Source organism: Quercus lobata, chromosome 4, assembly GCF_001633185.2.
Source record: "Quercus lobata isolate SW786 chromosome 4, ValleyOak3.0 Primary Assembly, whole genome shotgun sequence".
Lineage (NCBI taxonomy): Eukaryota > Viridiplantae > Streptophyta > Magnoliopsida > Fagales > Fagaceae > Quercus > Quercus lobata.
Genome location: NC_044907.1, coordinates 14487764 through 14500320, shown reverse-complemented (window position 1 = coordinate 14500320; position 12557 = coordinate 14487764). Strand labels below are relative to the sequence as shown.

General features: G+C 30.6%; 1 protein-coding gene across 1 annotated transcript; it reads right to left on the bottom strand.

The window, feature by feature from the left end:
- Positions 1-6130: 6130 nt before the first annotated feature.
- On the bottom strand, positions 6131-9102 carry LOC115988161 (polygalacturonase QRT3-like). The gene is made up of 3 exons (XM_031111805.1): positions 8861-9102; positions 8532-8756; positions 6131-7185 (listed from the first exon to the last, which is right to left on the bottom strand). Exons 1-3 carry the CDS (start codon positions 9038-9040, stop codon positions 6166-6168), a joined length of 1425 nt encoding a protein of 474 aa, XP_030967665.1. The 5' UTR covers positions 9041-9102; the 3' UTR covers positions 6131-6165.
- Positions 9103-12557: the final 3455 nt, after the last annotated feature.

Here is a 12557-nt window from a genome sequence, read left to right as displayed (position 1 = left end):
TTTTTTTTTTTTTAATTTTTTATTTATTTTTTATAAGCACTTTTAGTTTGCAAATAGCGAGTTTCTCTTGCCTAAACCTAATATGAGGTGCGTGACATATCACATATAGATTCTAATAATGGGTTGTGCGTGAGGCTAAGATAAGAAGTAGAATTAATCCCAAAGTTAATATATATGGACACTAATCCATGACTTAAACTTACCCAAAAGAAAATAATAAGATTATAATAATTTAAGGAGAGAATGTTACGTTTCTTTAAAAAAAAAAAGTTCCATAAATTAAAAAAAAAAAATTGTGGTTGTTGTTGTTGTTGTTGTTTTTTTTTTTTTTTTTTTTTTTTTTTTTTTAATTATTATTTAAGAGTTAGCTAGATATATAATATAGTGTGTGACTGTGAATAAGTTGGATTTGTTAAATTAGTTTGCAAATAACGAGTTTCTCTAGCCTAACCCTAAGATGAGGTGCGTGACATATAGATTCTAATTATAGGTTGAACGTGAGGCTAAGATAATAAGAAACGGAATCCCAACGTTAATATGGACATTAATCAATGACTTAACATTACCCATAAGGTAAGGAAATAGTGATATTATAGTTTTTATCTATCTGGACAAATTCAATACACTCAAAGACAACAAATACCTTTTATCTCAAAAAACAACACAACCAATTTTTGTCCATAATGAGAAGTGTTACATAACATCATGATTCCAATAATAGGCAGTTTGTGAACCTAAAAAAAGGGGTTAAATTTGTTACATACAAATTGTTTTACACTGTTTAACACACATGATTTCAGTTGCTTTTGAAGATGTGTGTAAAACAGTGTAAAACAGTTTATATGTAATAAACACTATTTAAAATATATATATATATATATATATATATAATTCCAAAGTTAGGTTAGGACATTAATGTTTAATGAATATTGTATTAATCTTACCCGAGAATGAAATAAGATTATATAAATATAATCTATCTTAACAAATGTAAGTAGTGGCCACAAAAACAAAAAAAAAAAAGAAAAAAAAGAAAAAGAAAAATCATGTTATATATTGTATAATAAGAATTGAGCGTAAAACTCCTAGTTTTGTCATATGCCAAGTGAACATCCTGTTTAATTGTAGAGTAGTTGTTCAAACTCAAAGCAATTTTTTTTTAGGCAAAAACAATAGCTTAATTGTTCACAAAAACAATAGCTTAATTGTTCTTATAAACTTTTTGTCTACAACTTTATCAATTATTTGGATAATTACAAGATCTTAATAGATGATATCAAAAAAAAAAAAAAAAAAGTTCACTTATTATATTCTATCTTGATACACGACTTTTGTAATACTAGTGGACTACTTTGTACTTATCATCACAACTCACAAGCATAAATAGTGACAAAGCCACTATCTATGTGATCGATTTTTGATCGAGCCAACCACAGAGATAGGTTCTGCACATGGGGAGGCTTATTGCTGCTTGCTTTAAATAGGTTCAGTGACACAATGCAGGAGGCAATCTTGAGGCTAAGGTATGGCTCTACTTAGTTCACCATGAACACATATGGGTTTAAGTGAAATAAATTCATAAATCAAAATTTGTTTCTTTCTTCTTTTCTCTCTTTTTTCTTTTTTTCAAATAAATATCGTGTAAAATAAAAATAATATATGATATACATACTATATATTTGTAATCTACCCTTGATACTTTAAAAGAAAGAACAATTGTAGCATAGAATTCAGAGATTGGAGCACCAATAAAGAAATTAAAAGCAGGAACAAGCTCTCAAGTATCAGGATTCAGGTAAAAAAAAAAGTTGGAACAATTTTATTATTCAACAGTATTCATAACTTCCTATAATAAATAAAATAAAATTAAAAAAAAAAAAGTACTCATAACTTAGTGACTTGTGAGCAATCAAATGTGAAAACTAAATTAAAAGCAATACGGAAGAAGGGATTACTTCTTTCCATCCGCCTAAAGAAAGGCTAATAATATGTTTCGGAGATTGATGAAAACTGTAAACGACTAAATTTCTAGTTTGAAATAAATCAAACAAGTAAAATAGTTTCACAAATGCGAATTTGTATTTATGATTGTGTGGTACAATTCTCTGAAATTACAAAAGAGTGATCCTCTAATTCGATCTCCTTGCAAAACTTATTGATTAGATTTGTGGTAATGTGGTTTTGACTTGAACACAAAATATCCTTCAATTTGGTTGAGGGATGGATCGAAGATTGCTGAAACGGAATTACAATGAATCTCTGGCTATGAGCTTATTTAGAAATCCTTTGTTCTTCACGTTCTTCGTGCGTTCTTCGTCTTCGAAGGTTTGTGGTGGAAGTTCTTCGGTGCTTTCGAGGCTTGAATCCGTTGAGCTTCACTGATTTGTGATTTGTTGATATTTTCGGACACTTTTGGCTTGATTCCTGCAAACTTTAGGATCTAGGCAGATGATCTGGATGATTCTGTTTTGAATGTTCTCCGATTTTGGGGTTGAAGTTCTTGAAGGCTTTGAGGCTTGATCTTCGCAGAGTTTTTTCACTTCTGAATTCTGGTCCTCCTAAATGTCTTAGGAAGGCTTCTATTTATAGGAGTTTGGAGGGTGGTGAGCGACACATGACGGAGTCTGATTGGTGACACGTGTCACAGCCTGATTGGTCCGCTTATGTCATCGCTTACACGTGTTGGACTGCTTGTGTCATTGCTTACACGTATGCTGATGCGTGATTGGTTTTTGCATGACACTTGGCGAATTTCCATTGGCTTTTGAATAGTGATAGCAAAACCTAGCAGCAATACATGGTGTTCTGTAATCGACTGTATTTTGTGGACTTGATAATGTGACGTGTCAGCTTGTGATAGGTCGGGAATTTTCCCTCTCTACAAAAACTTATGACAAAATAGATGAGTTTAAAATTGTTGGCTAAATTCACGTGTTAAAATAATATGTTATAAGGTTGTATTTTATTTAATTTGAATTGTATTAACTCCATTTGAAAAGCTGAATTTTAGAATTCAAACTTTAGAATACTCATGTTAGTCAAAAAAATTCAAGAGATTCAAACTTTACCTTATGATGTAGCGTAGATGTGTATAAAAACAAAATCTATAATACACAATTATTACAACTTTTTAGGTCTCATATATATATATATAGGGGACCCAAGATGAGAGGTAAGATTCAAAATAGGTTTTAGTTGTTCAGTTACATTGTTTGAGAGTTTTCTGTGCCAATTGAACAACAAGATAATAAACAAACAAAATAGACTTGTGGGAGGGAAGGATCCAAACACAACATAGAGCCCATGAACCCAGTCTGAGGATGGGAAAAGGCCCATTTGTGCACCAATCTGGACTCGACATGTGTACTAAGGTCTGAGGAGAGAAGACGTAGAGACCCATTGTCTGAGGAGCCTGAGGAATGAGTGCACCTTGAGAATACTTCAGCTGGCCACTTGCACCAAAGAGCAAGACACCATGGAAAACATCAGAGACATGCAAGTAAAGAAGAGAGGAAATATCTAGAGAAAGTAGATATCACCTTCGCATTCAATGTACTGCACCAACTCAGCTAACCACATTAATGAAGAAATGATACATGAAAAGTAGTCCCACAGCTCACAACACATTTTACCACCTCTAATAGAGTCCTAATGGGACAAGCATCTAAATTGCTACCCAGAGACGTATAGGTGGAAGGCTCAGATGCAATAAGAGGAACTATATAAAGGAAAGGAATCCCTCTAGGAAAGGGGCTGGATCATAAAGGAAGAGAATATGACCCTATATCAACACTTAAGTAAATTTTATATAAACATTGCCTCCTCGGCCAGGCCTGAGTAAGTGTTTTATCCTTATGTTTTGCTTCTCTTTATCATCTTACAAGCCTTAATTCCGCTGAGTTCATATCTGGATCACAACAAAGCATTACAGTTGACCTTGCAAACCCATTCTCTTACAAATTAATTGCACTGGGTCAAAAACACCTAACACCACTATTCTAAGTGGGCCTTGGGCTATTTCTCTACTCTTACAAGACCATATATGGTTCATGGTGGATTTTTAATCTTGAGTGTGAACTGTAGTAGGGGATTTCAGAGCTCGCTATTTGAGTGTGTGATATGTGAATTTACTTTCTCTAAAATAAACTGTAATTTCTTTTCTCTAAATCTAACTGGGAAAAAAAATTGCTACCCATTAATAATCAAATAATAATATTAATCCATTTCTCCTACTTCTCTTAGAAAAACAAATAATAAACTAACTTCTACTTGAAAAAAGAAAAACAAATTAATTAGGAAAAGAAAAAACAAATAAAACGCTAATTCAACTGAAAAAAGAAGAAGAAGAAGAAGAAGAAGAAGAAGAAGGAAATAATCCTAATGCAACTAGGAAAAGTATTAGAACACCTAAAATTTAAATTCTAATAATTATCATCTATTTGATAAACCAATATGCTGGAACCCACCAGCGTCGTCCATGAATTAAAATTTTGGGATCTAATTCATATTTTTCAATAGATTTTCAAAATGTGTACCAAGTTATTTTGACTCTCTTATTAGGAATTGAAACTTCTACACCATATTCAATTTTAAGCAAGATTTATCTAGGGCATACCCTTGTACTTTAGCTTTTGTACTTTAGCTAGTGAAGAAAACTTAAAACTTAAGTGCAGTTTCTTAGTACATTAAGTTTTTCAATTAAATTCAAATATTATGTAGTTGCATTCAATTTAATTTTTTTAAAGATTGATGCTTTTGATCATTTACGATGTTTGAAGCATAAACTGGAAGACTGAAAGTGATCAATTGATTCCACTCTCAGTAAAAAATCCAAGACATACAACATTGATATCTACTGATAGCAAGATTTTTTTTTTTTTTTTTCAAAAGAACCTTTTCAATTTTAATTTTATTCACTTCCCACATTGATACAAATAACAAGCGACCATGTTGTCAATGATACTATTCATACCTAAGAAATCATCCATAAAAGGTCATGACACTACTCGAATGATTCTTCTCAAAGAAAAAAAAAAAAAAAAAAAAACTCAAATTGCATAAATCAATTAGCGTGATGGATGGATATCTCACCAATCACCATACATGTCCCCACAAATTCAAACTTATATTTGCATCAAGTTCCATAAATCAAATAATACTACCAAATAAATGACGAGACTCTTAACAAAGTAAAGTTGCTTTTAGTTATGTGTATTCAACTTTACCCTTTATATATATAATCACATACATGTGATATATATATATATATATATATATATATATTCTTTGAATAGATCAATTTATTCAATATAAGTGAATAATTATTTTTTTCTTTTTTCAAAAAAAAAAAAAAATTGATTAGTTTTTTAATTGCCATATAATGTATGAGATTAAATTCGTTCAAAGATTGAATCTTTTTCCAACCTTTTTTTGCTAGTATACTTTTGGGGCATTAAAAGAGGAGTATTGTTAAGGACATGTCCTTAACATTACTCTTCTAATTTATAATATTTTTCATAACTTGTTAAACTAACGATTGAGTTCTTGTAATTGCAACAATATCATTTTAACATAATCACCCATAACACTATTTTGTTATACATTAATCACACAATATTATTTTAATGATTATAAAAGCTTTTACGTGATTAGACTCATTATCATAAGGAGGAAGCAAAAGTTAAAAAAGTAGGATAATCTTCTTTTGAAAATATTTTAGCATCCAAACCTGCATGCAAAGCCTATTTAAAGTTGTTGAGGTGGGAAACATACACTAATCCCAAGCTTTGGTTCCTTACTTTAGAAACTTTCTTGACTCTAGATCAATGTCTAATCTAAATTCTTTACATGGTTTGTGTCTTCCAAGTTCTTTCGTCACTTCAGACAAATTTGAAAAATAAAAAAGCACATAGTTGATCGTTAGTTTTTCCATTAGCTGCAAGTAGAAAAGTTGGAAATCTATAAAGAATTTTTCTTGGAAATCTATAAAGAATTTTTCCATGGTTAAGAGCAAATGCAAGAACCAAAGTCAGCAAATAGAAGAATTAAAACTCAAAAGCAAAAAAAATCATAGTAAAGACTTGGCAAGACTTTCGTCTTCTATTTATTTCAAATAAATATGCACCAACAATTAATTGATGAAGATAGCAGAACTTTATGTATACATTACTGATAAACAACCAAGGAGACCACTCCATTAACTGGCTTCTCACTCTCTACAACCACCACATTATTAGACACATTGGTCACTGCATGTGCTGTAAATTTAGGCTCTCCTTGAGTGTGCAATGAGTACTGCAAATTACTAATCCTGTTGGGAAATAACAGCACGGGCGAAAAATCAGCCACCCACCTTGTCCCATTTCCGGCCACGCTTAGTTTTCCAACTGTTGATTTCAAGTTCAAACCATTCACATTGTTCCGATCAATCACCACTTGATCAATGTCAGTGAATTTTCCATCTAATGTTATCATTGGAACCTTCGCTTGCCTTGGTCCACTACTAAACATGTTGTCCACAATATTTAACCCTGAGATTATACCCTTAATTGATTTCAAGACAATAGTAGCTTCCCCATAGAAGAATCCATTACTAACATGGACTTGAACAGGGTCTTCCATGACTAAAGTATTGTAATCCAAGTAACAATTATCAATTCTAGTTTGTGAATATCCAGCTAGTTTCAATAATATTCCAATCCCACCAAAAGCTGATGCCTTGTTGTAACAATGTACCCCTGTGAGCATGTTTGCCTGACCTCTTAATACAACACCTATTGCTGCTGAGAAAATTGAAACATCAGTGATTGCATTGTCATTACTTGCTAGATCAATGGCAGTGCCTGAGAAATTCCTTTCATTTGTATCCCCACCAATGGATGATTGTTGTCCAAGAAAGCAGCCTGAAATGAAGGTTTCAAGGCCTTGTTGCACTAGAATTCCCTCTGTAGTGAAATGGAGAAAGAAGCAATTGTTTATACGAGTTCTTGCAGAATAAACAATGTAAATCCCTCCTCCTCGGTAGCTTGAATCAAAGAGGATGTCCCTGAAGGTGATGTCCTCATAGCGAATACGACCATTTTGGGCCTTATTTCCTCCTATGTTTCGAGAATTTGGTGCCCATAGTTCAATGAGGTGTCGATTAATAGGAAATGTATTTGATGCTCGCAAAGTTCCTCCTTGTACCTAATTGACCATGCCAATTTTATTTACATTAAAGTAATTGTTTGTGGGTGCAAGAGAATGAACTTGTTGGACTACTTACTATTTATGGGTCCAATTAACGAGTGTCCTTATTAAGGACCGTTTTAGAAAGTTTTAAAAGTTATTAAAAAAATGAGTTGCTTTTTGATTTTTTTTTCTCATAAAAAGTGTATAATAATATATTTTAAACCAATGTCTTGAAGGCATCTGTTAACTTTTTCCATTACGTAAAATGATTGGGAAGAGATGTTCAAGTACCTGACTTTTCTTCAAGTGTATATGGCTTTTCATCCCACCCACACATAAAGTAATACTAGGCTTTTGACTAAAGTAGTGGATACGCTAAAGGGAAAAATTAACTGATATCTTAAGGGCACTTATTAGTAAACTATTTTGAGAAAGTTTTTATGTTAAAAGAAAATAAGCAATTGATTTTTTAATAGCCTTTTCTATTTCTCATAAAAATGGAATAATTTTTTTTTTTAAATTCATTTACAAATACTCTAAGAGTTGCTATTAATAGGAAGGAAAAAAGAAAAGAAAAGACTAATAGTGATTATAAAGGGAGAAAAAAAGGTAAAAAATTTTGAATTTGATGCGGGGATGGACCCAAGAGGGGGCCCAAAAGGGTCCAGACCTAATAGCGATTGTAAAGAGAGAAAAAATGTCAAAAAGTTTGAATTTGATGCGAAAATGGGCCCAATATTAATAGCAATTGTAAAAAGAGAAAAAAATGTTAAAAAGTTTGAATCTGATGCAAAGACGGACCCAGGAGGCGGCCCAAAAGGGCCTAGAACCCCACTGGACTTTTGAAAAAAAAAAAAATTATATTAGGTATATTTTCAGCCTCAAAAAAGAAAATTTATTTAGGTCCCTACTCTATGTAGCTTGGCCTCTCTTCCCTCTAAAATCACTAGTCCAATCTAGTCCAGTTTAGTCAAAACTCATGTAAATCCTCAGTCCAAAAATATGAATGATTATTTGTTAAAATTATATGGATGCTTGTTAGAAGTTTTTATTACTATTTAAATAATAATAAAAATATTATGTTCATAATAAATTTTAAGTGACAGTTGTTACTAATTGTTATAGATGGATGAAAAACTAATTTTAGTAATAAGTTCAAATTAGAAACAATAATAGCTAATCATTTAGAATTTGTTGCGAAAATTTTGTGGACGTTGCACTTTTTTTTTTTTTTTTTTTCTTTTCTTATACTCCAATCTCCCTAACTTGAAATCTTGGATTTGTCCTTGATTTGATGTTAAAGGCAGAGACTAACAAAGCATTAATCACGAATTCAAGAAGGAAAAAGGAGAGACACTTACCACAATATTGCCAACACCAGAAGGGAACCTTATTGGTTTACTAATTTTGTAGTTTCCACCTTGCAAATCAATGATCACACCACCAATGTCACTGATCCCAGGCAACAATTGCAGTCCACTTCTCAATTTTAAAGCATCACCCAAAGCCTGCAATATGGCATCACTACTGTCTCGTGTCCCACTTGGGTCTGCTCCATACCCAATCGGATAAAATACCCTCCCATCCTATAACACATTCAAACCAAAACATTGAATAGAAAAATCAAAATAACAAACAAAGTAATTAGCAAGCATAATATAATAAAAATGTGACTGTAATTTTCTTTTACCCATGTGGAGTTGTCTACAGCCTCGCGTGGTGGTGGTGCCAAAAGTCTACCAGTAGGAGAAGAGGCTACTCTGGCTTCAACCTTTTCTAGCAACTTTGATAGCCTTTGCTCTCTAGAGGAACATAGAGCTTCTTCTGCCAACAGCAGTATTAGGACGCTTAATCCCAAGAAGGCCTTCATTGTTTTTGAATTGCCGTCTTTCTTTCTGTCTCTGCAGGATTGAAAAGGAATATATAGCTTGAGTTTTGAGTTTGAGAGAGAGAGAGAGAGAGAGAGAGAGGCGGGTGTTTTCTATTTCCAAATTTAGGGAGATAATGTCTTGTGCTTACATGTTTTTTTTTTTTTTTTTTTTTTTTTTTTTTTTTTTTTTTTTTTTTTTTTTTAAATGTGGGAGAAAAAGGACAGTTGTTTCCATCAAAGAAAAGCCATATCGGCTAGGAATACAACATTGAGGTGTGGTGAAACATCTTCCATCCACATCAAATAATCCGTGACATGTTTTTCATGTCTAGCGACAGGGGCATAGCTATGTGTAAGGGTGGGGGGCCAACATTTGAAATTTTATATATATATATATATAATTATTTTAATGTTTTCAAAATTTATAGTCTACAAAAATAAGAGTTCCCCCCCAAAAATATTTGATTTAGTCCAATGATGCTCTTAAAAAAAATGTTCTAATAATTATAGAGACATAACATAATTTTTCACAATTCTTTTTTTTTTTTTTTTATATTGTAAATTATGCTTTTATATCTGTTAAATATTTGATAAAGTTTGGCACCAAACATATTTGAATCTATATCTTTTTCAACCAATTATGTGACAATTAACAAGTCATTGACTCATTAAAAAAATAATGTCACTAAAACTACACATGAAATGTCTCTTTAGTTACTACATAAATTGAAAGATTTTTTACTTACTTTAGTATAAAATTTGATAATTTGCATCAAAAATGAATTTTTTTAAGAATTTCACTATAAAAATAGTAAAAATGAATTTTATTTTATAAAAGATCGCCACCAAATATAATTTTGATTGAAATTACTAAACTCTTTTTGTTGTTATTTGGTGTTTGTATATATATAACTTATCAAATAAAAAAGTGCGTGTATATGTGTATGTGGGGGTTGTCTTAATAAATATATTAGAGTTGCAATTTGGCGCCCCCAAACAAAAATTCCTGACTCCACCCCTGTCTAGCGAGATTGTGAGCTACAAAGTTATCTTCACATGCTTATATATTGTTGTTTTTGTTGTTGTAAACTTGTAGTCACTTCAAGGTTTTTTTTTTTTTTAATAAGAACTTTTAAGGTTTAAAATATTTTTATCTCCTTAAAATTTTCCTACATATCCTTTGAAATAGAAAACGCCTCTCTCTCTCTCTCTCTCTCTCTCTCTCTCTCTCTCTCTCTCTCAAAACTCATGCTATATGTTCCCTTTGTCCATAAATAAATGTCTGGATTTGTAAACTTAGTTTGCAAATAACGAGTTTCTACATATAGTTTCTTTTTTTCTTTTTCTTTTTTGCTAAATATCTTAAGTTTTTAATAATAGGTTGAACGTGAGGTAACATTAATCCATGACTTGACCTTACCTATAAGGAAATAGTGATATTGTAGTTGTAATCTATCTTGACAAATTCAATTCACTCAAAGACAACAAATTTCTAATTTTTGTCCGTTATTTGTGAAGTTTTACATAACATGATGATTCCAATAATAGGCTGGTTGTGAGCCAAATAAAAGAAGAGCTAAATTTGTTGTACATAAAATGTTTTACACAAACCCTCAAAAGCAATTAAAATCAAGCAAGCAGTGGCCATTAAAAATAGAATCAAAGAGTTAGGACATTAATAAATACTATGATCTTACCAATAGTGAAATAATAAAATATAGGCGAAAATGCATTTTTGGTCCCTACATTTTGGGTCAATTCTCATTTTGATCTCAAAATTGATTTCGCTACTAATGTAGTCCCTAAAAAAAGAAAATCGTTTCTATTTTGGTCTTTACCGTCAACCTACAACGGCAACCTCCTACGTGGCAAACCCAAAATATAATCTATCTTAACTCATGTAAGTAGTGGCCATTAAAAAAAAAAAAAAAAAAAAAAAACCTATATAATGAAAGTTTAGCCTAAAACCAGTAGTTGTGCCAAATGAACGTCCTATTTAATTGTCAGGTAGTTGCTCATAGTAATTTTTTAGATAGATACCATAGCTTAATTGTTCTTGTCAATTTTTCATCTATAACTTTATTAATTATCTATATCATCAATATATATTTATATATAAAAGTAGAGATCTCATGTGAGAATGCATGAGATCCTGTCATGTGATGCTCTAAGCTTTCATTTAGTTTTTAAAATTTTTTTCATTAAGTTTTTAAACTATTACCCAATAACTTATAGTAAAAATAACTTATAGTAACTTAGTTTTACTATTAGTTATTGACATGGGCTGAGGTTGACAATTAGACCAAACAAATATAATTATTTAAAAGCAAATGACCACCTTTTCAAAATAGACAACAAGCCCAAGCCCAGCCATTATGATTTATGACCCAAGTTTGAACTCTCCACCCACGTGTAATTCAAAACCTACAAGGTTTGACCCACCCTCATAGTTATGTACATCAAAGGTTAAATAATCTCTGCCGTTTATCCTAAAAAAATGTTAAAGATCTGTGCAGCTAAATTTTGTATTATTAAGTGGATAATAAATATTTAAGATAATAATTAGTATTTAGAGTGTAAACTGTGGAGTGATTTATCTTTATTTTATTTTATTTATTTATTTTTTTGTATAGTACTTTACTTTCAAGAAATAAAGTACTGGATAATTTTTTTTTCACTTTTTTTTTTGTAAATTTTATATTATTAAGTGGATTATAAATATTTAAGATAATAATTAGTATTTAGAATGTGGACTGTGGAGTGATTTATCTTTATCTTTTTTATTTTTATTTTTTTCTTTTTGTATGGTACTTTAATTTCAAGAAATCAAGTATTAGGTAAATTTTTTTTTCACTTTTTTTTTTCTTTTGTAAATTTTATATTATTAAATAAATTATAAATATTTAAGATAGTAATTAGTATTTACAGTATGGACTATGAAGTAATTTATCTTTATCTTTTTTTCTTTCTTTTTCTTTTTGTATGGTACTTTACTTTGAAGAAATCAAGTACTTGGTAAATTTTTTTTCACTTTTTTTTTCTTGGGTAAATTTTATATTATTAAGTGGATTATAAATATTTAAAATAGTAATTAGTATTTAGATTGTGGACTTTGGAGTGATTTATCTTTTTCTTTTCTTTTTGTATGGTACTTTACTTTCAAGAAATCAAGTACTAGGTAGATTTTTTTTTCACTTTTTTTTTTCTTTTGTAAATTTTATATTATTAAGTGGATTATAAATATTTAAGATAGTAATTAGTATTTAAAGTGTGGACTATGAATTGTGGAGTGTGGAGTGATTTTTCTTTTTGTATGCTATGGTACTTTACTTTCAAGAAATAAAGTACTGGGATTTTTTTTTTTTTTTTTTTTAAATTTTATATTATTAAGTGGATTATAAATAGTTAAGATAGTTATTAGTATTTAGAGTGTGGACTGTGAAATGATTTATCTTTTTCGTTTTCTTTTTTTTTCTTTTTGTATGGTACTTTATTTTCAAGAAATCAAGTACTAGGT